The sequence below is a fragment of the Melospiza georgiana genome, chromosome 1, assembly GCF_028018845.1.
Source record: "Melospiza georgiana isolate bMelGeo1 chromosome 1, bMelGeo1.pri, whole genome shotgun sequence".
Taxonomy (NCBI): Eukaryota; Metazoa; Chordata; class Aves; order Passeriformes; family Passerellidae; genus Melospiza; species Melospiza georgiana.
In genome coordinates, this window is record NC_080430.1 from 129668680 (window position 1) to 129695975 (window position 27296).

The 27296-nt window shown below is 40.6% G+C and overlaps 1 protein-coding gene across 1 annotated transcript in view; it reads left to right on the plus strand.

Moving 5' to 3' along the window:
* The first annotated feature begins 2536 nt into the window (after window positions 1–2536).
* The window catches only part of DPYS (dihydropyrimidinase), a 30715-nt gene continuing 5955 nt past the window's right edge, over window positions 2537–27296 (plus strand). Inside the window, exons 1-7 of the mRNA XM_058029337.1 lie at window positions 2537–2806; window positions 5993–6151; window positions 8326–8505; window positions 9348–9537; window positions 16231–16387; window positions 17367–17508; window positions 19341–19483. Coding sequence (XP_057885320.1) covers window positions 2537–2806; window positions 5993–6151; window positions 8326–8505; window positions 9348–9537; window positions 16231–16387; window positions 17367–17508; window positions 19341–19483 — 1241 coding nt within the window. The remainder of the gene's footprint in view (window positions 2807–5992; window positions 6152–8325; window positions 8506–9347; window positions 9538–16230; window positions 16388–17366; window positions 17509–19340; window positions 19484–27296) is intronic.

Sequence of the window (27296 nt, forward strand, 5' to 3'; positions counted from 1 at the left end):
AATACTCCAAAGTCAATTAGGAGCCAGAAGCCCTGTTGGAGTGATTCAGTGATTCCTAAAAATGTAGGGCCAGTTGTCTTCTCTGAGTATTTTAAGTATTATTTCTGCTCCACCAGTGGTATTGCAGGCTATTTTTTCAAGGGACAGTTGAGCTGTGAAATATTTACCAAATATACACAAATGTAACTGATGTGAGATTATCTTTTTGGTCCAAATGGTTTAAATAAAAGAGCTGCTTAGACAGAATCTTGTTATATACCAATATGTTATTTAATGTGTTCAAAACCACCTGTGGGATAAATTCAGTTTTCCTAGGCACAGCATTGCAAGATGTTATGTTCCTGGTTTGTGGGCAGTTCTGCAATTTTGAGCTGGGCATGAAATTACAGATAGGAAGGTTTGGGCATTTAAGAGTAGGATCCACAAAGTCTAAATTACCCAGGAGGAAATCAGAGGAGAGGAAACAGAGTTCAAGCCTGTTCTTGTTCAAACGCAGATGTAAATACTCTTGAGCTGTGCTACTCTTCATGCATTTATGTAAGAAAGTTGTATCAGTTTTTTCCTGTGCAACACACACAAAAAGGGAACTGGATATCCCAGTGCACACTACAATCTGCTGTGATGTGGCAGATCTGCCTTCAGATCTCCCTCTGCCCAATTTGGCAGAAGGATTTGAGCAGAAAAGTTTACGACTGCCACTAGCCCAAAAGTATACTCAGAGATGATGGTCTAGGTCTGCCATGTCAAAACTCCTTTCATAGAAAATACTAAGTAATCATTGGCCAGGGAGAAATTAGAAGACAGTGACTATTTTAGGTTGGCAGTTTAGGCACTGAAGTGATGCTGAAAAGTCTCTTTGCCAATAAACACTGTAAAGTCTGTTGATGCTGTTCTACATGAAATCATTAAATAGCCATTGGATAGGCATAGGAACTTAACTGCTGTATACCACATGATCAGATGAACCTCTGACTTTGCTACCCCCTCTCCTCACTTCACAAAGGTCACTTAATTTATGCAAAGTGAAGCTGCTTTTCCAAATGAGTTTTGACATGTTTTGTTGCTGTGTCAGGTCATAAATCCCATTAAGTCTCTGTTCCATTGCAGAAAGGTGAGATGTAAGACAAGATACTTTGGGATGAGCAGATAGAAAACTAAATGTATGGTAATTCTCTCTTACCCATCATAAGGGAAGGAACAAAGGTGACATGCTGATGGGAAGGTGAGATTTTCCATATCTTGTGTCCATTGTCTAAATGGTTTTTTGGTATCCTATGTGTGCACCCTCTCACAGCCCGTAGAGACAATGTTCTCTCTTGCTAAATCATCACCACTAAACTGGAAGAGGTGAGGGGATGAAGATGCAAGTGCTCAGCAGATTTAGGGACACATTTGAGCTGTGCCATGTCACTGCTGAGTTTGCCAGTCCAGGGTTATGGGAGAAGTGGGAAAATGCCATAGAAACTAGTGCCTCTGAGATGGTACAGAGCAGGTCTTTAGCTCATTTTTCAGTTGTCTTACTTCCCCACCTCTTTTTACAGGTGTATATTCTGAACCACACAAGCCACCTCCTGCCAAGGTCACACCAGCCTTGTGTAAAACCCACCACAGAGGATCCTGGCTTTCCCCTGGCCCTCAGGAAGGGCTCCCCTGAGGCAGGGATGTTTGAGGGCCAGCACAGCCAGGCTGGCAGTGGTTGTGGGGGCAGCAGTGTGGGGTGTGGCAAGTACAGGTTGAGCCTGCTGGGTGGCACAGCAGGGCCGTGGGGCAGGTGGAGCATCAGGGACTGAAATGGGATTTTGGATGCTGACACACACACCCCAGCTTCCCCCTCAGGCTGGAGCGCTGTCTATGTTGCATCATTGCAGTAGCAGCAGAGAGCCATGTTTGGATCCTGAGGGTGGTGTGTCCCAAATCCTTTGAGAAACAGCCTGGGAGCAGTGTGGACCCCCCCATCTCCACTGAGAAGGATGCAACACCTGGGTCACCAGAGCACTGCACTCTGCCTTTCCCTCTGCACAGGCTGGACCCTTGGGCTCCCCAGACATGGCTGCAGGAAGCTCAGGTCACCCCTGGGCTCTCTGGCTGCTTCTGTGGAGAGCTCAGGTCACCCTTGGTTTTCTCAAATGTGGCTGCAAAGAGCTTAGTTTGGTTTTGGGCATCACAAGATGATAAAATAGCCACATTTTCAAAGCAGCTCAGCTAGCTGCAAACCTGCACAGGGCAGGCTGGAGGGTGTGCTTTGAGAACACCCAGACCCCCTGAAAGCCTGGCTCGCTTTGTCCAGGCGGAGTCCAGAGCAGGAGAGGCCCAAGGGCAGCCCTGCTCCCACCCGTGTCACTGGGCCGCGCAGGAGGCGGGAGGAGGAGCTTCCGGGGGCAGAGGGGGCAGTTCCATCGGTGTCCGTTTAACGGGCATGGTGTGCGGGGCGTTTCGGCCCGTTTGGGGAGAGCTGCTGCTCTGGGAGGAGGGGGCAGTGAACTGCTCTGAGGCAAGAGCAAGTTTCTGAGCTGAGGCCTCGCTCTCACCTACTGGCATGCTACCCCAAACCGGGGCTCGGCAGAGACTTTTGATCAAAGGGGGAAAAGTTGTCAATGATGACGTCTCTGTGGTGGCTGACGTGTATGTGGAAGATGGAGTGGTGCAGCAGGTGGGCCCGAACATAAACCCGGAGCCCTCGACTGGACTTGTTGTGCTGGATGCGACCAAAAAGCTGGTGATCCCTGGGGGCATCGATACTCACACGCACATGGAGTTCCCTTTCATGGGTAGCAGGTCAAAAGATGACTTCTACACTGGAACCAAGGTGGGTGCACATGTGCATGTCTGTGTGTGCATCTGGGCTTTCTCAGAGAGGGGTGCCTGCTGGTCCTCCAGGATTATTTCTGAAAGAGAGAAGAGAATGTGAATCAAGCATGGCCAGTTGATCCTGTCCCTTTGTCTGGGACATTGTCATAAAGCAGGTGGGGTACTCAGAGGTCCACCCCCAGCCAGAATGTTATTTGGGCTCCTCCAGAAACTACTGTGATTGCAGGGGTCAAGTGGGGCAGGCATTTACCCTGGCTGTCAGCATGCAGACTACACCCGGCTTTGGTGCATCAAGCTTCATACTTCTCTGAGCAAAGGTTAACTAAAGCAACAGTTTAATCCCCCCGTGCTGTTTAAGCATTTCTCTGGTAAACTGATCTTTCTCCTCTGTTAGCATGAGGGAATGCAGGCTTTTCTTCTGCCATTCACTTTGGTGCTTACTGTGTGTCTCAATGAAAGTCCACTCCAAATACACTTTATGAAAGTGCATTATTTCTCCCAGTCTTACACTTGGAGTGGGTTTTTTTTCAGCTTTTTAGCTGATCTTATTATATACCCTGAATATGAAGAGTGTATCAGTTACTCATAATAGCAGTATTACACATCATGTCCATGCAGTTTCCATAACCAAAACTTTCAAGGCACTTTTCTAAGAGCTTTGTTGTGCAGACTGAAAGCCTTGGTTCACAGAGAGGATCACATTGCCCTGCTTGGTTTGTCTGCTAGCCATCACCTTCACAGAGATTGCTATACCCAGCTCCTCTCACAGGAGAACTGGGATTTACTAAAAAGCAGAAAATAAGTTTTTAAGGTTTTCTCAGTAACTCTGAGGTACTTAAAGGACAGGGAAGCTTCAAGACAGAGGCTGCATACACAAAACGGGATGGTCAGATAGTCGCTTCAGTGCCTGCAAGAAAATTCTAGATCGACCTTAGCAGTCAGATGTTAAAAAGTTAGATATTGTGGCTATCCTTAACCCAGGTCAAAGTGTGGAAAGTGTTCAGACCTCTTCACCGAAGGTCATCCTCTGACAAATATTTTGGCAAGAAATTCAAGGAGAGAGTTGTATTCCAGGTATTGCAAAATATGCTACAATGATTAGCTAAGATTTACCCATTCAGTTGAATAAGTAAAGGCATCTCTCTTTACAGACAGAGGGGAAAAAAGATGTAGGGAATAAAAGGAGATTCAAGTGGAGTTGTGGAACCCATGACTTTTTTTTTTTCTTGAAGTCTATAAATTTTCTTTAAATCCTGTTTAACAAATAAGTCAATCAATCTTTTTAAAAAATATTTGACAATTTGAACAACTTTTCTGGGAGAAAATGTTTGGCTCAATTCATTAGAGATTGCAAATACTTGTGTCACTCTCCAGACTTCTCATTTTGCTGAATTCTAAATGAGCAGAAGGAAGAAAGACACTAATTGTCATAGAAAAAGGAAGAGTAATACAGCATGAGGGACCTGGACAGGGTGGATAGATGAGCTGAGTCCAACATTACAAGGTTTAACAAGTCCAAGCGCAGTGTCCTGCTCTTTGGCCACAACAACTCCCTGCAGCGTTACAGGCTGGGGACAGGGTGGCTGCACAGTGCCCAGGGGACCTGGGGGTGCTGGCTGACAACAGACTGAACACGAGTCAGTGTGTGCCCAATGGCCAAGAAGGCCAAGGGCATCCTGGCCTGCATCAGCAGCAGAGTGGCCAGCAGGCCCAGGGAGGTCGTTCTTCCTCTGTACTGGGCACTGGTGAGGCCACACCTCGAGTGCTGTGTCCAGTTCTGGGCCCCTCAATTCAGAGAGGGCATTGAGGTGCTCAGATGCATCCAGAGAAGGGCAGCAAGGCTGGTGAAGGGTCTGGAACACAAGTCCTGTGAGGAGCAGCTGAGGGAGCTGGAGCTGGTCAGCCTGGAGGAGGCTCAGGGCAGGCCTCGCCCTGAGAGGAGGATGCAGCCAGGGGGGCTTGGTGTCCCAGAAAACTGGTGAGAGGACAAGAGGACACAGTCTTAATCTGAGCCAGGGGAAGTTTGGGCTGGACATCAGGAAAAAATTCTTCACAGGAGGAGTGATTGGGCATTGGAAAGGGCTGCCTGGGGAAGTGGTGGAGTCACCATCCCTGGAGGTGTTCAAAGAAAGACTGGATGTGGCACTTGGTGCCATGGTTTAGTTGATAAGGCGGTGTTAGGCCATAGGTTGGACTTGATCTCAAAGGTCTTTTTGAATCTAGCTAATTCTGTGATTCTCTGATCCTGTGAATTTGGGCTGTGCACATTTTGATCTGAATTGGTTGTTGCTGTTTTGCAAAGGGACATTGTTCAGAGCAATAGAGAGGATTTCTTTTGCTAATCTGGAAGAAAGCAACAATTTCAACAAAGGAACTTTTGTATTAGATCAATTTCTTTTAGTCAAGAATCTGGCATCTGTGTAACTTTTTTTCCCTCCAAAGGCAAGAAAAGTAATAATTCAGTTTTCCATTAATAAGAGTGGAAATTATTGGTTAAAAAGCAATTTTTGATCACCATTCATCTGTTAAGTAAAGTTGTAGTTTATTTTATTACTTTACAACATTTATGTAGAGAATGTAAATTCCTCATTCTATTTAAAACCCTCTATACAGTTTTACTAAATGATATTCTGTTTCTAAAAAAAATACGTTTTTAAACACTGTAAAATATTTTAGTATTAGTCAAGAGTTTGGGGGTTTTCATATTGTATTTTCAAACTCAATGGGGTTTTTTTGTTGTTGTGTATTTGCCCCTTAGTACTTGCCTGTCACTCAGGCTTGTTTTTTCCACTACACAGACTCTGAGGCAGCACATCTCAAGCTGACTGTGCTCTTCTAGTGCTCTTCTTCCTCACTGATTCCACACACTTGAGGAAGCTCGCTGATGCATAAACACTACAGACACATCTCCACTTCTTTCATAAGTTTTTGTACACAAAGAGAAGCTTCTCCTTCAGTGTGAGAATTTCACTTGGATTCTCCTTAACATGCTTTTGAGAACATTTTTCTCAAAGCAAATGAAATTAATCTCCAAAATCATTTTTCGAGTCTGGACTTTACTCAGGGGAACTCCTCAGTGGCTTTTGGCTTTTCAGTCCAGATTAATTGATGTAAGGGAGTTGGACAGGGTGGAAGGAAATCTGCATTATTTCTGATTGCTAAATATTAACTCTCTTCTTTTCAGGCAGCTATAGCAGGAGGAACCACTATGATCATCGACTTTGCCATCCCTCAGAAAGGTTGTTCTCTTATTGAAGCCTTTGATACATGGAAAAGCTGGGCAGACCCAAAAGTCTGCTGTGATTATTCATTGCATGTGGCAGTTACATGGTGGAGCAACAAGGTAGACACAAGAGCTTTATTTTAAATTCCATGAATTTGTACTATGCCTGTTTGGAATCAGTCTTCATGTGCTAAATACTGCTTGCTGGTTAGTGATTTTGTGATTAAAAACATTTGAAATAACCCGCACCCTTCTGAGAGTATAGGTATTTGAAAGAAGTCTGCAGATAGGCTGCATCTCTGGATAATACTGCACAAAGTTAAAGGTAGGGCTTGTGCAAGACAAAGACCAGGCAGGTCAGAGGGGGAAAGAGGTGTTCACAATAATTTTGTCTTTGTTGCTTGAACACTTGATATTTTATGCTTCTGATGAGTTTTAGCAGTTTTGGTTGGTTTGTTTTTTTTTTTTTTTTTTTAAGTGCATACATAAAAAATATGGTACTTCATTTTTAGAGGAAGACTTCATTTGTAGAGGAAGATTTATTTTCCTAGGTGGCTGCAGTAAAACCCATGTAAAGTAAAGCAGGACTGTAGCCAGTAGTACATTGAATGTGAAATAGTCTAAAAAACCTTTTTTGAATTTACATATGGGAGAATCATCTTAGCTGAGGGAATGTTTGCTGATACCCTGAAAGCTTCACTGATAAATTAATTTTTCAGGTGCTTGATATTTATCAGAATGAGACCCATGTTTTACAAGATGACTTTATGACTTTGGATTCTTGGAGAAGTATGCATCAGTACACAGATATACTAAGTAAATTCCTATTTTATATATGAGTACTTCTTCTTATTTTTAAATTCTAGAATATATGCACCAAAGCATTCACTCTGCAAACAACACATCTTTGGTATTCTGTGTACTGAGTGCTAAAATAGCCTCACCACAACTTCTAACTTTAGGCAAAGGCATAAAATAAATTCTTCAATGAAATATGAGTAATGTGCATTTGAAACAGGCTCAGGAGACAATCATGGAATTGTACTGACAAATCCAATAAAAATAGGGAGATGTAAATCAATGAAATGTTCTAGTTTATATTAAGAATGTATCTGTTTTTAAAGGCCAAGATTAAACGAAATAGGTTGGGCATTTTGTAGATGCAAAAGGCCTGGGTGAAAAAGACTGATATGCCATACCCATCTGATCAGCTCTCATCTCATCAGAATTTGAACTATTAATTAAAAGCATACATTCTTTACAATGCCTTCTGTTAGCTGTAGTAAACAGTGAAGAGGATAAATGACATGCCTCTATATTTGTGCCATTTTGTCAGGTACTTATTTGATAACTGCCACTCAAAATGTGCTCCCATCCCTCCTCTGGATAACTAAAATATTTCCTTGAATTTTTTATATATCTTACCATTCTTGGGCAGACTCAACCAGATTATTAGAGAGAAGATGAAAAATAATATTTTACTTTTTGAAAGGAATTAATCCCATGGAAATTTTAATAGCATTACAGATGCATATCAATTACTGTAACCATCATTTTACTGGGAGGGGAGAACCAAAGTTATGTAATATATGTTTCTAGCTAACCAGTTGTGCAAGAAGCCTTGAGACTAAAATATGTGTCTTACTTTCTTTGTGATGCAATGTTTTGCTGGGCTTCATAGGCTCTAGCAGAAGCAGGGAATCCTATCAGAAGTGAATAAAAAAAAAAAAAAAAAAGAAAAAAAGGCAGGCCTTCATGTAGCATTTTGGAGCTGTTCTGTTTGATAACAAAATGTTTCAAAAGACTCTGTGTGTTGTTTAGAGTCAGGACAAAGCTCTGTAGGATGAAATCTTTTCTGTCACTGTGTTGTTTGCTAGAAGCTGCAGCCCACTGCAATCCAGTTTTGAAAATCGGTTTTGCATAAATGTCCATGTTGTGAGAGTTGGACACATTGACTGTAATATTAGAATGTGTGTTTCCAACACCAGGAGGTTTATTTGAAATAAATAAATAAATAAATAAATAAATAAATAAATAAATAAATAAATTTCTGCCTCATTACCTCCTGCAATTAGTTTGTGCTTCCAAAATTTGCACTGCAGTGCTACCCTTTTATATACTTTAAGAATCAATTTGAAACAAGAAGAATAGTCTAAACCAGTCTTTAAATATGTGACTTGGGCTACTTGTATACTGAACATATGTTTGATGAGTGAGTAAAGATCACCTTCCATACTTACAATTTCTTTATACAAAATTATTAATATGTAAAATACAATTGCTGTATTTTTCAGGTGAAGCAAGAAATGCAAAATCTTGTTCAAAACAAAGGTGTCAACTCCTTCAAGATGTTTATGGCCTATAAAGATGTATACATGGTCAATGATGAGGAGCTGTATGAAGCCTTTTCCTGCTGTAAGGAACTTGGGGCAGTTGCTCAAGTCCATGCGGAGAATGGGGAGCTAATTGCACAGGTGCACATTTGACATTTTTTCCATCCAAGTCAGTAATATAGATGGTCCTAGGCCTAGGTCTGTCCAGGCATAGTCAGCTCATGCAGCAGAAGCAGATCCAGAAGTATGGAGAAAGCTCCACTGGCTGGGCACAGAAGTCTCAACATCCCTCTGTGCATAATTCATAAATGCTTCACTTCATACCTGCTTCTGCCACCCTAGTGCTGAGTGGAGGCACTGAGAGCTCTGGGGCCCTGAGGTATAACTCCACTGGTAATACTCGACATCTGTGGGAACTTGAGTGGCTCTATAGAATAGTTTCTATTCCAGTCAACAGCTTCCAAGTCCTGTAACAGAAATTAATTCGTTGCTAAATAAACTCAAATCAGCAAATCTTAAATTTAGTCCCAACATAGGGACAAAACCTTTTTGCCTTTTAAAACCTCTTTGCCTCTTGGAGTTTTCAGATGCTCTGGATATGCATCTTTGTATTTAGTAAGAATTTTTCCTTTTTTTTCCTCCCCAGTGAAGGTTAGTAGCATCATTGGACATCATTGGCCATGATATTTCAGTGTACATATTGAGAGAGGGGTAGGATTTTCAAGAGCTGTGATTTAATCCTGCAAGCCAGTGAAATGTCTTCTCTGAATTTACTTAAGTATTCTGAGACCTGAATTTATTGAGAGATATGTTAGATTTCAGATAAAACTACAGTAACTTATTTTGGAAAAAAATCACAACTGCTTAGTTGTTTTTTTTCCTTAGCTGCAATGGCTGCTTCAGAATCCATTTGATAGGCAGCATGCTCATGACACCATAGATACACTTTAACTGACTCTTACATGCTTGTGTGGGGTCTGCAGGGTGCAAAGAAGATGCTGGCAATGGGAATAACTGGCCCTGAGGGTCACGAACTGTGTCGTCCTGAAGAAGTGGAAGCTGAAGCTACACAAAGAGCCGTTACCATAGCAAATGCTCTGAACTGCCCCCTTTATGTCGTCCATGTCATGAGTAAATCTGCAGCTAAGGTGATAAGTAATGCACGAAGAGAAGGTAAAAGTTGTAATTCTTTTATGCTTGGACAGTGGCATTGGGGGAAGGGTCATGGAAAACCAAACACAGCATTAGTGTCTTACTTTTCATGGGTGTTATAAGCCTCAGATCATGGGTGAATTTCTTGGAGCAGGATGTCTAAATTGTGTGTGTGTGTTTCTGTCTGTCTGTCTGTCTGTCTGTGTGTTGTTGGGCTCAAGGGGAGCAGTGTGTAAGAACAGCAACCACAATTCTCCCCAGAGCAAATTTTTTTCTCTTCATATTGTACCTCCAAGGTCAAAGTGATGGCCAGAACAGCATTATTGCAAAAATGATGTGACTAGTTCAAGACAATACTCTACTGTTCTTCTCTCGAGTTTGTCTGCAAGGCTTTACCAAATATCTTGATGAGAAATTCTATAACAGAGACCACACCATATTTTTACAGACAGTGCCATGGTGACTCCTATTCACTGGGCATTTAAAAGTCATGGTGAAGATGACAGTGTCTGAAAGCCTTGATTCCCACCAGTGCAGAGCTGCTCCGGTTTGCACTGCAGTGTTCACAAATAACTCTGGTCAGCCAAGGGGGCCTGACTTTGCTGACCATCTGTTGGGCAGGCTAGAAGCAGCCTGAAGGCTGTAGGTATTCAGGATGCTTCATCTCCTCATCTCTAAATTCATCCAGAGCAGCATGTGGAACAACAGCATTGTGAGGAGACATTATAAGGTGGAAGGAGCAGGACAGGAGCCCAAGATTTGGTGGACTTAAAATTATCTGTCCTCATTATCTTTTTGAATAATTTTTACTATGATTTTACTTCTTTTGCATTTACAGTTTGTTTTCACCTGACTTGATATGAATTTCATATAGACCTCAGTTTTGCTATTTCTTTTCTTTAGATAATGCCTACACAGGAAGTATAGATTATTAATATTAAAACATAGAGTATGAGATCATGATAAATCAAAGCAGTGTGATGTCATTGTACTAATATAGATGTATATGTTTATGCACAATATGTATGACTATGACTTCTATAAGATTTAGCAGTAATTCAAGTTTGTGAAAGAATTTACCAGAATATATTTTATTGGCACATTTTCTACTGTGCTATACTGGATTCCTCCACTAGATGCCAGTGCTGCCAGGAATGTGGATTATATCCTTGGGTTGGTTGTACATTCACAGGGTGACTGTGTACGTTCACAGGGTGCACATTAACTACAAGTTATGGCAACAGTTGAAATACCCAGATTAAAGATGAAAAACATAGAAGAACTAAGATAGTGTTTTATAATACTGTTCAAGTAAAGAATTTTATGCTGACACTAAATACTGTAAAACATTGATGAGGCATGTGTTGTAAGAATAGTCTGCAATGCCAGTTTGATTACTGAGGATAGATGTATGCTTTTCTAATATGTATGCTTTCCCAATATTGCTAAGAAAAAATTGGGACAATTGATGCAGATTGGGGAGCAAATTGTATTTTATGGCCTCCTGGGCTGCTGCAGTCAGATTCACCAATGCTTTCTTTTGTGCACAGCAAGATATAACATATCTTCATAATTCATATCATCTGCATAGAAGTATACTGTTTGGAAAAAAGAAATCTAAGCTTGATTAAGAAATTTCAAAAGATAACTAGGGTACCACAAAGGTAGTTACAGGAATTGTAGTTTTTAATGAGATTGATCTGTATGAATTTTGGTAATTGAAAATTCACTATTGTTGGTTTCAGTAGAAGTTATTTTTCATTTTTCAGTAAAGAATGGTAATAAAAAGCAAGGAATTCCAGACAAAAAAAATATTCTCAAAGTATTGTATGAATGACATAAATAAAACTCAAATATTTTGAAGAAAGACATTCAGTTTGGACAGGTTAAAAACCACTCTAAATGTGAAATTTGTGTAAACTCTTAAATACTGGAAGCCTCTCATACATTTGAAATATTCACTCTAAAACAGTTTATGCATCTTTTCAAGATCATTTCTCCATGCCTTGATGCTGGCTTCCTGCTATTCACAATTGTGAAATTCTTCATGTTCCTTTTCAAGCACTTAGCATGAAATACAAAGTGTGTGTACATATTCATCCCTGCCCATGTCAGAGGAAGATTGATATCCCTTCCAATTCCATCACTGACCTCAGAAGGGGAAAAACAGATCTTCAGTGAGTGAAATCTATTTTCTGGTTGACAGTGTGATACCAGAATTGAATTGCAATTGCATTGCTTCTCAAATTCTATGAGACAGTGATTTTCCTAATCAAAAATGTAACTCAGAGCCCAACTCTTCCTTGTCACTCATTTAACTGCACAAGGTGAGAGCTAACATTAGAGGCTGAAGGCCTGATAGAGCTTGCTCTAGACACTAGGCATAATTCTGTTGTCTTCAGTGAGTTATGGCTCAGACCTTGAAGGTTATAATCAGTCATACACTCTGTAAAGGACCAGCAGTTCTTCTTCTAGATTAAGCAAATTTAAGAGAATGAGGTGAGCAAAAGTCTTTCCTTCTCTCTTCCATGCCAGAGTTCACCATCTATGTCTGCTCTGATCTCCAGCAACACCACTCAAGGAAGGAGAACTCCAGATTATAGCTGCATGTTTTTCATGTGCATCTGTAATGGCTGCTGAATATTCAGCAGGGAATCCAAAATTCCACACTCTGGCCATGTTGGAGAGGGACAAGCTAACTCATGCCCTTATCCTGTTATTTTTGTGGGGTCCTACCAGCCTGTTTGCCAAAAGCAAGGCTCAGCAGCTCTCCACTGAGAGGATCAAAGACAGCATCTCTGTGAGAGCAGCAGTGTGTGACGGGTGTGACAGCACCTCTGTCCTTGCCTGTCTCAGTGGGCTGTTTCTTCATCCCTGTGCAAAATATGGCCTTGAGTCTGGACAGAGTCAGTAGAGGAACTGTATTCTTCTACATAAGGGCAGTTTGATACATTTGTGTGCATGACACTCTTATTCCCTTAAGTGGGAAGACAAAAGGGATTCTCTTCCTGCTATTGTATAAAATCTTCCCTCCAGTGAGAACAAAAGGCTGTAGAGCTCTCATGTCAGACAGTGCAGCTCCTTCTCCTTATTAGGATTACCTGATGTGAACTTACTGGGGAAAAATAATGTGACCTTGTTTCCCACTCCTGCCACCAGAAATGCTTGTGGAGAGAGCAAGGCTAATAAAGTGGGATTTAGGGGTACATGATTTATACTGTCTCCTCCTAAGAAATGCTTTCAATCTAAGCTAAATCTCAGCTAAAGGTGGAGACCATAGAATCATAGAGTGGTTTGGGTTGGAAGGGACCTTAAGGATCATGCAGTGTGATGATTAAAGCTCAGGTCCCTTTTCTCATTTAATGTGATGCTACAGCCAGGAATGGAACTTTCTAGTGGAAACCTGGAGAGCACAATCTTACTGAAAAAGTAATTTTTAATAAAAGTTTCTCCTTTTTACAAAGGTGCATAGAAAAATATGTCCTTGGCAAGGTTCCAAGACACTTACTTAGGCTTACAAAATTGCTTCCTACCAACAGTCACGGGTTATGTTTCTTCTTGGTGAGGGGAAAGGCATGTCCATTGCTGAGGGAATACAAACTCTCAAGCTGATTCTGAGCACAGGAGTGCAACTAAAAATGTCAATTTTTAGCTGTTTCATGCGGGACAGCTCAGGTCCACGCTGTGTATAGGCTAATGGATGCAATGCTATCTGTGATTCAGTAAACCCTGCCTTGCAGTTCTGCTCCTTTCAGAGCTTGTGAGTATCTTTGCCCCATATGACCTTATCCTAAGTGCTTCTGAAACTTCTACTAGAATAAGAACATATGGACCAGTTTTTCAAATCTGTCAATGTTAGTTGGTGTTTATCAGTATTTCAACTCTTTTTGAGTTCCGGTAGGTGGTACAAAAATAGCAATTGAATGCTCTTCTTTTTGATAAAGCAATCTATTAAAAATAGCCCTGGCTAGCCAGTTAGGGCATGTGATAAAAAGTCACCAAATACACAGATGTTTACCAGCTGCTCAGAGGTGTCAGGAAGACCAAGCAGCAGAACACTTAGTAGTTCCTTTTTTAATTGAATGCTGGGAAATATAACAATTTGAAAGACATGATTTATTACTGCATTACTTCACTTTTATGCCTATAGGCAGAAGTCAATCAAGCTAGAAGAACCTTAATGCAGAATTCCCTTGTTGCCAGTTCAGCTGAAAGAGCCTTAGTGCAGAATTTCCTTTTTACTAGGCTTAAAGCAGAATCTTGATATTATTGTATCCTTCAGGCTGGCTTGTCATGGCCCAAGTGAAATGCAGGAAGTTGCACATTCAGCAGAACTGTCCAGAGGTAGTCTGTTGAAACTGCAGTGTTCAGACTCAAAATCACTTGAGGGAATAACTTCTATTCCTCCCCACTCAGGGGAACAAAGGGAGCTGGTCAGCTCAAACTCTGACTGCAGAAATACTGTCATCAGCTATGGTACATGAGCTAGAATCAGTTCAGCATATCCAACTGGGAGCTTGGAAACTTCTTTTCATTTTCATGTTGTGAAACTATGATGAGAAAATTATTTTTTTATTATTCTCTGAAGTATTTATTAAGCAAAAAAATTTTATTTTCCTGCAATTTTAATTTTAATAATTTTTAGCTATGTCCTAATGATTTATAGCTCAGGTTTACTTTGGATGAAAGCTTCTTTAGCTTGTTTAAATGCAGAAGAAGAGACACAAATCACATGTCCCCTCCCTCCCCTCTCTGGTGGCTTTGAAAATGAAAAATCTGCCAAAAGACTAATAGATAAATGTGACAGATTGGTTACATATATCAGACCTTCTCTATATACATCTAGTTTGGTGCAGCCTACCCTCAAATACAGTGTTTGGAGTTGGCCAGGGAAGGCCAAGGGTTCCTGTAAGAGTCAGGGAAGACCTTGAACTAAGATGAACCAGGTTTCATCCTAATTTCATCCATTCTCCTGGGTTTATCCATGTCTCTTCTTAGGTTTCCTCATTCAGTTCTGAATTAAGAAAACACTGATCTGCTCATCATCTGCTCATCTGTTCATCTCCTCATCAGTGAGTGATCATATCACTTCCATGCATGGCCTCATAGTCAGTGCTTTTGAGCTCCAAAAATAAGATGTAAAAAAAACCAGTAAATATCTGCCTAAGTCATGTTTTCAAGTCTAAAAATGGTAGTCTCCCTCTGAGCCCAAGTATTAGTCTATAACATATGTAGGTAAGTGGGACTGAGAACTTAGAATGCTCCAAGCCAAAGCATCAACATGAGACAAGGACATTGAGCCTGTCAGAGTGCACTGACACCGAGGTGGTTGTAGCAAATTAGTAACGCTAGCAGGGAGGCTTTAGGCTGTGGACAAAGTTGTACTAGGTTGTACTTGGAATAAATGTACAGTTCAGTTGTACCAAAGCAGACCTTGAACCATGTAGAGATAAAGTTGTTTGAGGCCTTTTAGCAAATCTAGCAGAAAAGATTTCAGGAATGGCACTAGTGCAATGAGAAGTGTATTTTGAAAACAATTGAGCTCCTCAGTATCTACCTATGCCAGTGCAGGAGTTACAATCCAGTAGCTCACACAATTAGCAGTCTAATGTACAGAGAGAGATCTGCAAAGCTTTGCTTTTTGTTTCCCCACAGTACCATGACTGCATGACTTACACCCAGAAGTCAGAGAAAGGTCACAGGGTTGTAGCACCAAGCAATCACCAGCTGTGGCCTTGCTGGGGCAATGCAGTGGTGGTTCCAATAGAAACTGTGTCTGGAGTGAAATCTGGCATTCAGTGCAAAATATCCACTGTCTGTAGGGTTCAGAGGAGGGAGAAGGCTCTTGCTGGGACCCAGGAGAGGCTGCATTTTACCAGCCCCAAGTGGCCTCTGAATGGGTGTGGGAGGTCCCAGCTCATCCTGGTTCTTTTAGTGACCATTGCAAATGGAGGCATTTCCACCTGTCCACTGCAGAACTGCAAAGTGTCTGGACCGCTCGCTCAGGGAGTGAAACATCTTGTTCTGATGAGTTTCAAATCCATGTTTCCAGGAGAAAAAAGTAGCTGTGTCCAAAAGCTAACAGCCAGTCTGGGTTGGTGTCCTCTTCTGAGGAAAATAGAATACTGTGCAGCAAAGGATAAAAGATTAAAACTTGGGAGATAATTTTAAAAATTAAGTTATTTATAGTTTTTGATTTGGGAAATCTTTCGATACTTTCTGGTTTATGTCTCCTGCCATATTGTTCTTCCTGACAATTAAAAGTGCCACCTTGCAAGGTCTGTATACTGTATATATTAACTGACACTGTTGTGTAGTCAGTAATTTCAGAGCACTAAATAGGTACTACCAAGTATATGAATCTTAAACATAATTAATGCAACTGAGGACTGCTTTCTTTTTGAAATCTCAATCACATTCCTAGTAAACAATGTGTAAAACCCATTATAGTATATCTATCAACAATTTAATTAAAAAACTTGCCCAAGCAATGTTCTTGAGAGAAAATATATTGGGAAATCACTAGCAGAAAATTCAGAACAAAGATGTTGTGTTATAGCTTAGTTTATTATGTCCTTCCATATGTAGGTGTTTAATTTGAAGCACTCATTTAAATTTAAATTCATTGCCACCCAAAAAATCCTTAGCAGAGAAAATACAAGTTATGCATTTCTATGTTGTTTGATAATGATACCTTTGCTTTATATTTTTCAGGAAAGGTGGTTTATGGGGAGCCTATTGCTGCAAGTCTTGGCACTGATGGCACCAACTACTGGAATAAAGACTGGGCTCATGCTGCAGCATATGTGATGGGACCCCCACTGAGACCAGATCCATCTACTCCTGGTTTCCTCATGAACTTACTGGCCAAGTAAGCAGATGAACAAACAGTGACCACTGATACCCAAATGCACAGCAAATTTTGTCAGGAGTACATAATAGCAGGCTGATGCTCTGGAGATTTTCTAAGTACAGAATGTTACGTTATCAGAAAGGAGAAATGGAGGGTGAAATCACAGATTGAAAAAATTTCTCTTTTCATATTTTATTTCTCTGAACTCTTACAGCTTTCTGTCCACATATGATTTTATTCAATAAACCTTGCCTTGCTCATACCACAGCAAAAATTGTAACATGACCAGGAAGACAGGCTGTAAGTCAGTGGGAAATGTGTAAAAGGTGAGGTCACAGCTAGATTTCTGGGGTTTGTTGTCTGATGTCTTTTTCACTTGAAATTCAAAGGCTGTGTAAAACTAAGCCTGCTAACTTCTGAAGGTACATATAAGATTTTCACTTCATAACATCTACTTAAGAAGGATGTAGAAAAAGAAGTATCTTTAGGATATCTGCACTTGACAAGATGTGTGGTTTGCTGGTATCTTATTACCAGTAAGGGTTAACTGCACAAAAGGGTTGAATTTGATAGAACAGCCTGTAAAGGTACGCCTGAACACAGAATAACTGGTGTGCAGATCCAGAGTAATTTCAGAGGTCATATGGAGTGACGCAGACTAAAATTGCCCAAAGTGAGGATGAAACCAGGCTGCTTGCTCTGGGCAAAGTGGACAATTCCTCCATTTGTGGGATGTCTTTGACATATCCAGAGTAAGAGTCAGTGTTGGTGCTTGTTTTCTTCTGAGGGGTTTCTGAAGAGGAAACCGCTTCATAGAGTAACTGGCTGTTACTGTGGAGCCAGTCTTGGAGGATGGGACTGAGGGCAGGTTGGCAGGGCATATCAGTTTTTGTCTTGAAGGATGGATATTTTGGTCCACCCAGCCTTACAACAGGTTTTCCTCTGTGGTACTGTCTGGTACATGTACTGATTCATAATGAACTTTGTTTCTTTGCAGTGGTGACCTGTCTGTGACAGGGACTGACAATTGCACCTTTGACATATGCCAGAAAGCTCTGGGCAAAGATGACTTCACAAAAATCCCTAATGGAGTGAATGGTGTGGAGGATAGGATGTCAGTCATATGGGAAAAAGGCGTGGTAAGTAAATCAAAATGTCCAAACATAGAGGTAATTGATTTCTCCCACAAAACATGATCTCTCAGCAGGTATTAACTCTTCAGTTTTATCAAGTGTGTTTATCATAGGACAACTCATTCAGCTGAAAACTATAATAGTTCTTATTAGCTCTCACTTTATGCTCATGGAAGATGGAAGAAGATTCTTAGTGTCTAAAGTATTTCACTGAAGAATCATTTTGATTGTTTAGCATTAAGGGATTGCTATTGTTTCAGTGGTATTGCAAGTACATTTCCTTGAAGCATTTTTTTCAGCTTGTGAAATGAAAATAAGAGAGGTACCCACAGCTTCAACTCTATCAGCTGTGTATTTTTTCCTTTTTTGATCTCTCTCCAACTTAGCTATTGGAGGAGTTTGCACAGTGGTGTGCCTGTCAACTTGTAATTTATGTTTTAATAAATGTTTCTCAAATGTGATAAGATGAAATGAGCAGCTTCAAGTCCGACTGACTTCAGATTCTCTTGCCAACACAAGAACGGTCAGTGCTTCTCAGGCAATGTCTGATGAGGGGGGAGGTAAGGAAATCTCTCAAGGAATCTGCTGCATACTAGATGTTATGATTGCTCTGGCTAATGCAAAACTGTGACGTTCTGGAAGTTCTAGTTCTATTGAAGTTCTCTTGCAGTAGTGAAGTCACCTTGACAAGGCACTGTGAAACATATTCACTTGTCGCGGTATAATTACCTGCCTCACACACTTGGTAAGAATGTGGTTCATGATATCTCTTCTTATCTGGGATTCAGCTTCAGCTGATATGTTCAAAACACAAACTTGTGCCTATACTTCCCTGTGGCACAGCTCTAGTGATCTAGCTTGTGGCTCACATGAAACTGAGACATGAATGTGCTCATCAGTGCTACTTTTGAACAGTGCATCCTGTTGGGCAAGTTCATTTTTTAAAAGTTCTTCCATTGATAATATCCTCCCTTGTCTCATTTGTAAAATATTACACACTTGTATGAGTTTGTTTGAACAGCTTCTCTCTCCTCCCACACACTATTACTTAGAAAAGCAGTGTTCACCATTTTCATTATACTTTTCTTCTCAGATGACTGCTCACAGACCACCATAAACATGTTTTTATAGTAGTCTGATTCTCAGACTCACCTGTGCACAATATTACTGCCAGGGTAGTTGGCTTTCCAAACAAAAAACAGTCATGGCAGCTGGATTAAATTAGTGACATAGCAGTGGACAGTCTCAAGACATGTATATCCATTGTTATTTGCTATTTTGCTGAAATGTCACGTCAGCAATCTGTTTTTTATACTACTTGATTGCATTATTTGCTGATTGCTGTATTTGCAAATCAGTTTTCCTGTATTACACATTGTACCTTGCCTTGCCTTATCACCTTCTAGGCTCCCCTTGATACTGTGTCACCATTTTCAAAACCAAGATACTCCAGAGATGCTACATTTCCCGAGGAAATTGCTGAGCAGAACTACAGATTTAAAGCCACCTAAAACATTTAATTTCAGCTGACTTGAGGCTGGATCCACAGAATGTTTGGTTCAAAGTTGTTTTTTTTTTTCTCTTTGCTGTGGGATAAAGTAAGATAAAGTTACTGTATGTAGTGAAACATACAGTATGCATTATGGGCATCTGAGACAAATAGTTTTTACTTCTAAACACTTTTACTTCTAAATTCTTCGATATGACCTTTAAAAAAATGATGGATGTCACTCATCCTAGTTTTTCAACAGAAAAAGTTTTTCAACAGAAAAACAAGAACATTTTTTCATTCCGTGTTTAAAAAAGTAACAAGTTTGCTTTTGTGTACTGTTTTGCAGCACAGTGGAAAAATGGATGAAAACAGATTTGTAGCTGTTACCAGCACAAATGCAGCAAAAATCTTTAACCTTTACCCAAAGAAGGGCAGAATTGCTGTGGGCTCTGATGCTGACATTGTAGTTTGGGATCCTGAAGCTACAAGGTATGCATGGGAAGTTGTTCTCCCTCCTCCCCCCCACCCCCAACCCTTCCAGCCTTTCTGCAGGAAAAAAGCAACACAAAGCCTTTGTACAACAAGAAGCCTTTAGTTGAGGTTATGGTAGTTTTAAATAGCACCTCGTGTGAATTAATTAAAAGGTTTTTTCTCCAACAATAGTGTAGGTAAGGAGAGATCTTTGATCTCTAGATGGATTAAAAGGCATTCTCTCTGATTGCTGACCAAGTACAAAAATTAAAAAGTCTGTACATTATGCAACCAGAGCTTGGTATCCTAAGAGTAAAAATAACTCCTTTGGGATTTTAGAGCAACTCTTTTTAGTGCAGGAGTATGTTTGAATTCCTCCACTGCAAAGGGCAGGGAGAAGAGTCTGCTGCACCATGACCCGTTACAAACTTGTGTTTTGAACTTAGAGCCACTTAAAGCATGATCAAAGGTAGATTGAACTTACTTCTGAAGCTCAATCTTTTCATGCCTATACTTTTATTTAAGGAGTTTTCTGATTGTGTGCACAGTAATTCTGCTAGAATAGAGCTGGTGGCACTGACAGATGCACAAACAGTGTCCTGGTGTGTCTTGGTTTGGAAAGACAGGAGTCTAATAAGGAAGGCAGGAGCCTCCCCTGAAATGGAGAATGTAAACCCCCTTGCCCCTTCGAATTGCTATAAATTTTAAATTAAGGGGCTCTCAGGCAAAAAATATGGGACCAGGAAATAGCAGTTCTTTAATAGGGAAGAAAAATAAAAGGATAAAACAAACAATGCAGTACACTAAAACAGCTCTGAGTCAGAACTCAACCTGTCACCCTGTTGGTCAGGGTGTTGGTAGCAGTCCAATTGGAAATGTGGCTTCAGTCCTTCCAGAGTGTCAGGGGTGGCTCTGTTGGAGCAAGGGGGTCCTGTAGAGAAGGATGTATTCTTCCTCCAAAGATCCAGCGGAAGAAGAGGCAGCTGCTGTTCCTCTGGGGAATCCAGTGGAGAAGCCATGCTAGTATGTCAGAACTCTGGATTATATCTGGGTAGCAATGCCTGGCTCCTCCCTCTGGGCGGAGCATCTCACAGTGGAATATAGTTCTTATCAGCCATGCACTGACATACTGATAACTGCCTGTTATCAGCAGATGTCCCCTCCCAAGGGAGGAGTGATTGTGAGCACTCAGAGAGAGAGATAAAGCAAACTGCCTACTTTACAAAAGACAACTGCCATACAGATGGTAATAGAATATGTCTTGCCTTGCAATCTGGAACATGGTGTCTCACCCTGCATGACTTGATCCCATGATATACCATGGAAAGGGCATGAAGTGAGCTCACACAGCATAGTGTGCATTACAGCTGATTCCTGTCCTCAGGTGTCATCAGCCAACTCCATCAGCCAACTCCACCATCAGCCAACTCCATAGTCAGGCCTCTGTAAATATTTCGGGAATTATATCTTGAGTCTTGCTCTGGCTCTTGTGCCCATCCTGGTCTTGTTTAAGCTGCCTGGAAATGGTCTGAGGGCTGTCTGTCAGAGCCAGATCTCCTGGGGAGTTGTATCTCAGCTGAGCTGCCTAAGAGCTCTGTGAGTGCATCTGCACTGTCCCAGTGCTGGGCAGGGTAACTCAAGTCTGCAGGAACTCTAACAGCCAAGCCCTACCTCTGATCACCCATGCACACAGCAGCAGCAGCAGGTCAGGAAGGGCTCTGGGCTGGTGGTTTTCTTCATGGGCTCAGCTCTAGTGAGCAGTGTGACTACACAACTGTGCTTTCAGCCTTTGATTTTTGAGAAGGAAAAAGTTGAATACTCTTTTCACGGTGTAGGAAAGTTCTGAATTGTAACTGGACATATCTGATTTTGGTAGCCAAAAAGATAACATGCTGCACACCCTCTGCCCAGTCCTAGATTTACCTTACACAAGCAAAAGTCCTTTGACCAATCTTCTGGGTTTTTGATCTTTGATATGTAATGTTCACTCATTTCAGTATATTAATGAGTACCAAAAACATGTGTTTTAAGCTACAACATTTGAGCATATGGAGGTTGCTATTCAGAAGTCCCATAAAAAAATTGACAGTACCAGCAAAAGAAGTTTCAAGAGTGTCAACAACCCAAATAAATATAGAGGCTTGCCCAGTGCTGGGTCAGGGAGATTTTCATGTGCATTATGCCTTCTGGCATGTTGAGTAGGCATATTTTGAGATACCAGCACTGAGCTATTTCAGGAGAGTGGAGCTATGAACTCTGATTTAAAAAACCCCTGAAGGATTGTTTTCTGAACTCTCTTCTGCTCTGCCTGGGGACAAATGAATCTAAAGGGATAACAGAGTTCTGATAATGTTCTCAAGGTGCTTTGTCAGCTCCTGTAATTATTTAATTTTTTTTTCCTCTCAAGCATTTCTTCTGCTCCCCTTCCCTCTCTCCTGAGCGCCCTAATTGCCTTTTCACCCTCTTTAGCTGTGAAGGTGCAGTTTTTCTTTAAGCATTTTTTTAAACATTTGAACTGGATTTTCTTATTGAGCAAGCTTATTTAAAGTTCAGCCAATATTTTTCTTTGGGACCTGGTACTGTTTCCATTGTTTATCCATTTGGGTTTGCTGGGAACAGTCTCTCTGCAGGTACAATTTTGTGAACTATATGAGACAGTATAAATAAATCTCACTGGAACTTGTCTATTAATTTCACTACAAATCCTGAAGAGGGCATAAACAGCCCAGCAGAAAAAAGGGATCGAGCTAATGGAATTCAGCCATTTAAGATGTTACACAAGGCACAGCCTCCTGTGCTTTGTTGATTTTGGGGAGTGATTTTTGGTTTCACAATAGGCTTGTTCCTCTTTCTTGCTAAGTTCTTCCTCTTTTGTGCATGATTTTTTTTCTTATTTGCAACCACGAGTCTTGCAATTTTCCCATTCTGGTTGGAGATGGTTTTGCTGTAGTCTTAGAATTCTGATTGATACCAGCCTAATGAGTTAGACAGTTGCTGAGGTATTGCTGTGAGGAATTGATCTTATCACTGTCTGTCAGAGGAAGTCTATACAGAAGATTCTAGAGTCATTTAGAAAGGTAGTGCAGCTCTTTCATACAAAAACTTGTATCCCCACAAAATCAGCGGCATTTCCCCACCCACATCATTGCCCAATAATGTCGGGTGCTATCTGAGCACTCAGGATTCTCTCTCTCTAGGTTACAAAACCCCAGTGAATTCAACGTGACGGCTCTGCAAACTGGGAGCAATTGCAATTTAACGTTCTGCTTCCAGCACTGCTGCTCTAGCTGAGGCTTTCAAGTGTCAGCTTCATTGACTGGCCTATTTCTGTAGCATTTTCTGGTAATCTCTGCAGAAAATACTATATCAACAATTGTATCATTTGCTACTCTGTTTAAAAGCATCTGGATATTTGTTTTAGCAGGTCTGCATGACAGCAAGCATTATTGGGAAGAAACATTAAATGTACAAATTGGTTAGGAACTGCATTACAAAAGATGGGTTGTGAGTCATGCCCCAAAGTAGGTGTTCTTGTTAGCTTCCTTATACTTATTCCATTCATTAAAGGCCACAAAAATACAAAAGGGATCTGTTGGTTTATTGCAAGCCATGTGCTACCAAATATCATATTGCAGACCTCAACACCCTCAGCATCCCAGGTACAGTCTGTGCATACAGGATTGTTCTGTGAAAACTCCTTGGAAAAGTGCATGTGGGCAGCAAATGTGTACTCACTGTACCATCTTATTTTAATCTGTGCTTTGATCAAGACTATTCACTGACTTCTTTTGTGGCTGCACACAAATGATATAAAAGCCTCAAGTCTGAGACAAAAGCAACTGTAATGACTTTTTTTAGGAGGAGAAAGCAGGGTAGGTAAGGGAAAGGGAATTTCACCTGTCAGCGAGTCAGTGTCCTCTATAGCTGATGCCTTTAGCTATTTGAAAGCAAGAGTATGAAACCTCTAGGGTTTGTTTCAGAAATGCTCAGCAAGGAATCTAAACACTGCAGTGCCCAATTCAGGCAGTGAAAAGAGCTGAGCATCCCTTGTAAAATAGGGGCAGAAGGTCCTAAAAATCTTGTAAAGAGACATCCAGCTCCCAGCAGATATTAGGGCTCAATTAATTCACTGTAGCCTGTCAGAGCCTTGCAAGTAAACTCTGGATCAGATCCCAAAGGCAAGATCAAACACCCATAAGGATAAAAAACCTGTCTCAAATAGAGTTTACCTTTCTAAGTCCAGCCACTTCATTATAACAACATGCAAATTGGGAAGCCACACTCCCCAGGGTTTTTCCCTCATTAAATATAGCTGAGAAGTTAGATACTTCTGATTGCAAAGGCAGAGCTGGCTGTGCAGGTAGCACCATCCTCTTTGGGCTTTTCTGGAGTGGCCCATTTGGCAGGCCCAGGGTGTGCCCCACACGTGCTGGGGGAGGTGGGCTGGAGCCCTGAGCAGGGCAGTGGTGGCTGCAGCCCCAGTGCAGCTGCCACAGTGGGGCCCTGGCCCCAGGAGATGTGGGAAGCCTTTAGTGGGGATGGGAGGAGGAAAGGGACATGTCACTCTGTAACCTACCTGCCTGACAGAGAAAGATGTTTGTTTCTGGTTTGTTTCTAGTATTTTTGCATTTAAAGGGAAACAGTGACTGGATGTGAATCAGCAAAATGTCGGAGTTCCCCTGTCTCCTGGCATATGTTCCCTCAATGCCTTTGCTTCCATGCAGATATGTTCATGGCTAAATCCTTTGCATTTGTTAGAACCAAAATCTGTAGCCTATGTCTGTCTCATTTGTAGTCAAATCTTCAGCCTCAAAGGCTTAAGTGGGGACTTCACAATGTTTAAGCACTCTGTCAAGTAACTGCCTGTAATTTTTAGTAACATAAGAGAGGAAGAAACCAGGATGTTAGCAGATTAGAATAAATAATGCTGTATCTGTCTTACTCTTTTGATGAATGAGCATAATTTTGAATACTGAATATACAGATGACTGCATCTAATCACAATGAGACAAAATGAAATAATGTGGTGTACAAATATCTATGTATAGGACAAGTATGTTCTGGCATTTTCAATAGCCCCATGTTCTGCACAAGTGAAAGCAGTGTGCATGCATAAATGTACACTAATTCACCAGAATACTGCCAAAGACATCTTATCTCAAATTAAGAAAATGGGGAGAAGGAAACAATAGGCACAAATTAAAATATAGGAAATTCCATTTCAACGTGATAAATAATATTTTCTGTGGTATCACAGAAAATATAATAATATTTGCTGTGATGGTGATCAAACACTAGCACAGGTTGCCCATAGAGATTGTGGATGTCCCTCTTTGGAGGCACTTAAAACCCAATTTAACACGGCCCTGAGAAGCCTACTTTGACTGACCCTGATCAGAACAGAGGGCTTGAAATAGATGATATCCAGAGATGTTTTCCAGCCTCAGTGACACGGGTTCTGTGGCCTGTAACAAGATGAGCCTCTCTGAGAGTGCTTGGTGTTTGTTTCCCTAGTAACTTGCTGTCTCCAAAACGTCACTTGGTATCTTCAGAGAAGCGAATCTCAGAAATGTTACCCAAAAAATTAAATAATTCTTTATTTTCCCTTTACATAATTCTGACTTTTTCCCCTTGTATACACTTCAAGATCTTCTCTAGTCATTGTATAGACTAATTTGTGTTCTTCTCTTTTTGTATGCTTTTCTGCAAGCTATTTTCTGCAAGCTATTTTTTCATTACTGCTTCTCTTCTGCCCACAGTTTTTCACAAACGTTCACTTCCATTCTGTATCAGCTTGGAACAATTGGTTGGACCAGACTGGATAATATTGTTTACAAATGAGCTACTTACCATAATAAAAAAAATATTTTATTGTCATTGTCTAATCCCCTTAAAATGATGAATTTTAGGAGATATGATTGCATGAAATAAATATTCCATTTCTTCAGATAAGTCACTTTGATCTGAAGCTCCCAAACATTAACTTTCTCCCTCTTCTTGCATTTCTTTTTATCTACAAATCTTCTCAATTCATATGACTACTCAAAAGTAATGTTTATTGAAGATATTTTTTAAGAGGCTAGAAATTTTACAAACAGTTGCCTGCCTATTTTTGCATATGCAGTTATTGCAATTCCTTAATATAAAGTAGGCCGTAAGGTTTTTAATCCACATTATAGGCTTATAAGTAGAATTTTTACACACAGATTTGAATAGTTTCTTATATTTCCTCTATTTTCTTTTTCCCGTTCTTTGCTTTTCTTTTTAATAAAACTCTTAATTCTCATTATAAATGAGTCGTGACTCAGAAAACACCAAAAGGTGAAAGATTAATTTTTTTCTAGATTTTAGAAAAGCAGGTTAACAATATGTAGAGTTCAAAGGCATCTGAAGGTGAAGAGGCAATTCACAAAGGCTGATAGTGTCCTCAGCCAAGTGGCATTTCTCACCTACCCCCAGCTCTGAACAGCTCAGAGATACTGCACTATAAGCATTGAGAGAATTTACTTACAGCTCAAATACTCACTCCTGCATGAACTGGTTTTCTTTGGCAGCTGTCAACAAAGCAGCTGTTTTCAATTACAGGCTTTATTATTACATTTTAAATTAGGAAATTAATTGATTATAAAATAGGTGTCCTCCCTTTATTGAAATGTTGAACAGCTATTCTTGCCTGAGGGCTGTCATCTACAACATTCCTTCATATTCCTGTCTCTGAACTTTTTAAAGAAATCTGAGTGAGGTATGTAGCCATTTCTATTGAATGTAATTAAATTCTTAATTTGCTTGCTTATGTGACCTTGAAAATTCAAAGGACAATCCTTATGACAGTCAAAGTTTAGGTTCTAGAGCTGATGTAGCTTCATGTCCTATGCATTAGGAAAGGTGTAAGATCACTCTAATATCCAATGGTTCCCTTTCATCCATGTCCCCCTCCTGCCCAGCTGTAACTCACTGTTTGCTGTTTCCATCTCTGACTGAAGCGTAGACATGTTTGTTGAGATGAAAAGTGGCCCCTCTAACTCCTTAACAAAGTTTTAGGTCATAACTTGAGCTGACTACCTGTATAGTCTTGAATTTCATCCTATGTGTCGCTGCATTAGTCTAAGCTGCTGCTCTTTTTCAAGTTTCAAGCTGCAGTCTGTATTTAATTAGTTGCAATACTCTAGGAGTGGCTGTAAAGTCCTTTCCCACGTACCGCATGCATAAATACAGTACTGCTTGGCACTGCATCTTCATACAGAGCAAATCTGTCAGTTGTTTTTAGACTAAATTATTCTTTGACTCTAAATTAGTTGGACAGATGTATGATGGTGAAAAAAAGACAATTTCAGAAGCATGTCTTCCTCTTTGGTACTAGGGAATGGCAGTGTATATATTAATAACTTCAAATTGCTTTGCAAGTCAGGTGTATCAAAAGCGGCTGAAGTGAACTGCATGGAAACGTTGATATAAGTAAGAGCAATAGAGGACCTGATGTCTTTAGAGTATCCTCTTTGTAGAGGAGAATGTTCTTTGAAATGTTGAAGTAATTGTTCTGATCTCAGCCTCCATTTGAGAAAGTGTTGTTTGAAAAAAGAGCCACTGCAATTTATAACCAGAATTAGGTAATTTTACAAGTCTTCTTTTAAAAATACAATACAGAATTTTGAAAGGAATCTGTTTTCATGCTGAGTAACCCCAGCATCACTTGGGATGCTGGAGACAGCTGTTAAGTTGTACTCTACCATGGTGGCAGCCTTGGTTTCTTGGATTATTAGTGGGTTACAACTGTTTTTGCCATTAGCTGAGAATAAACATCAGAACTTTGCAAAGCTGCCTGCTGCTGAAA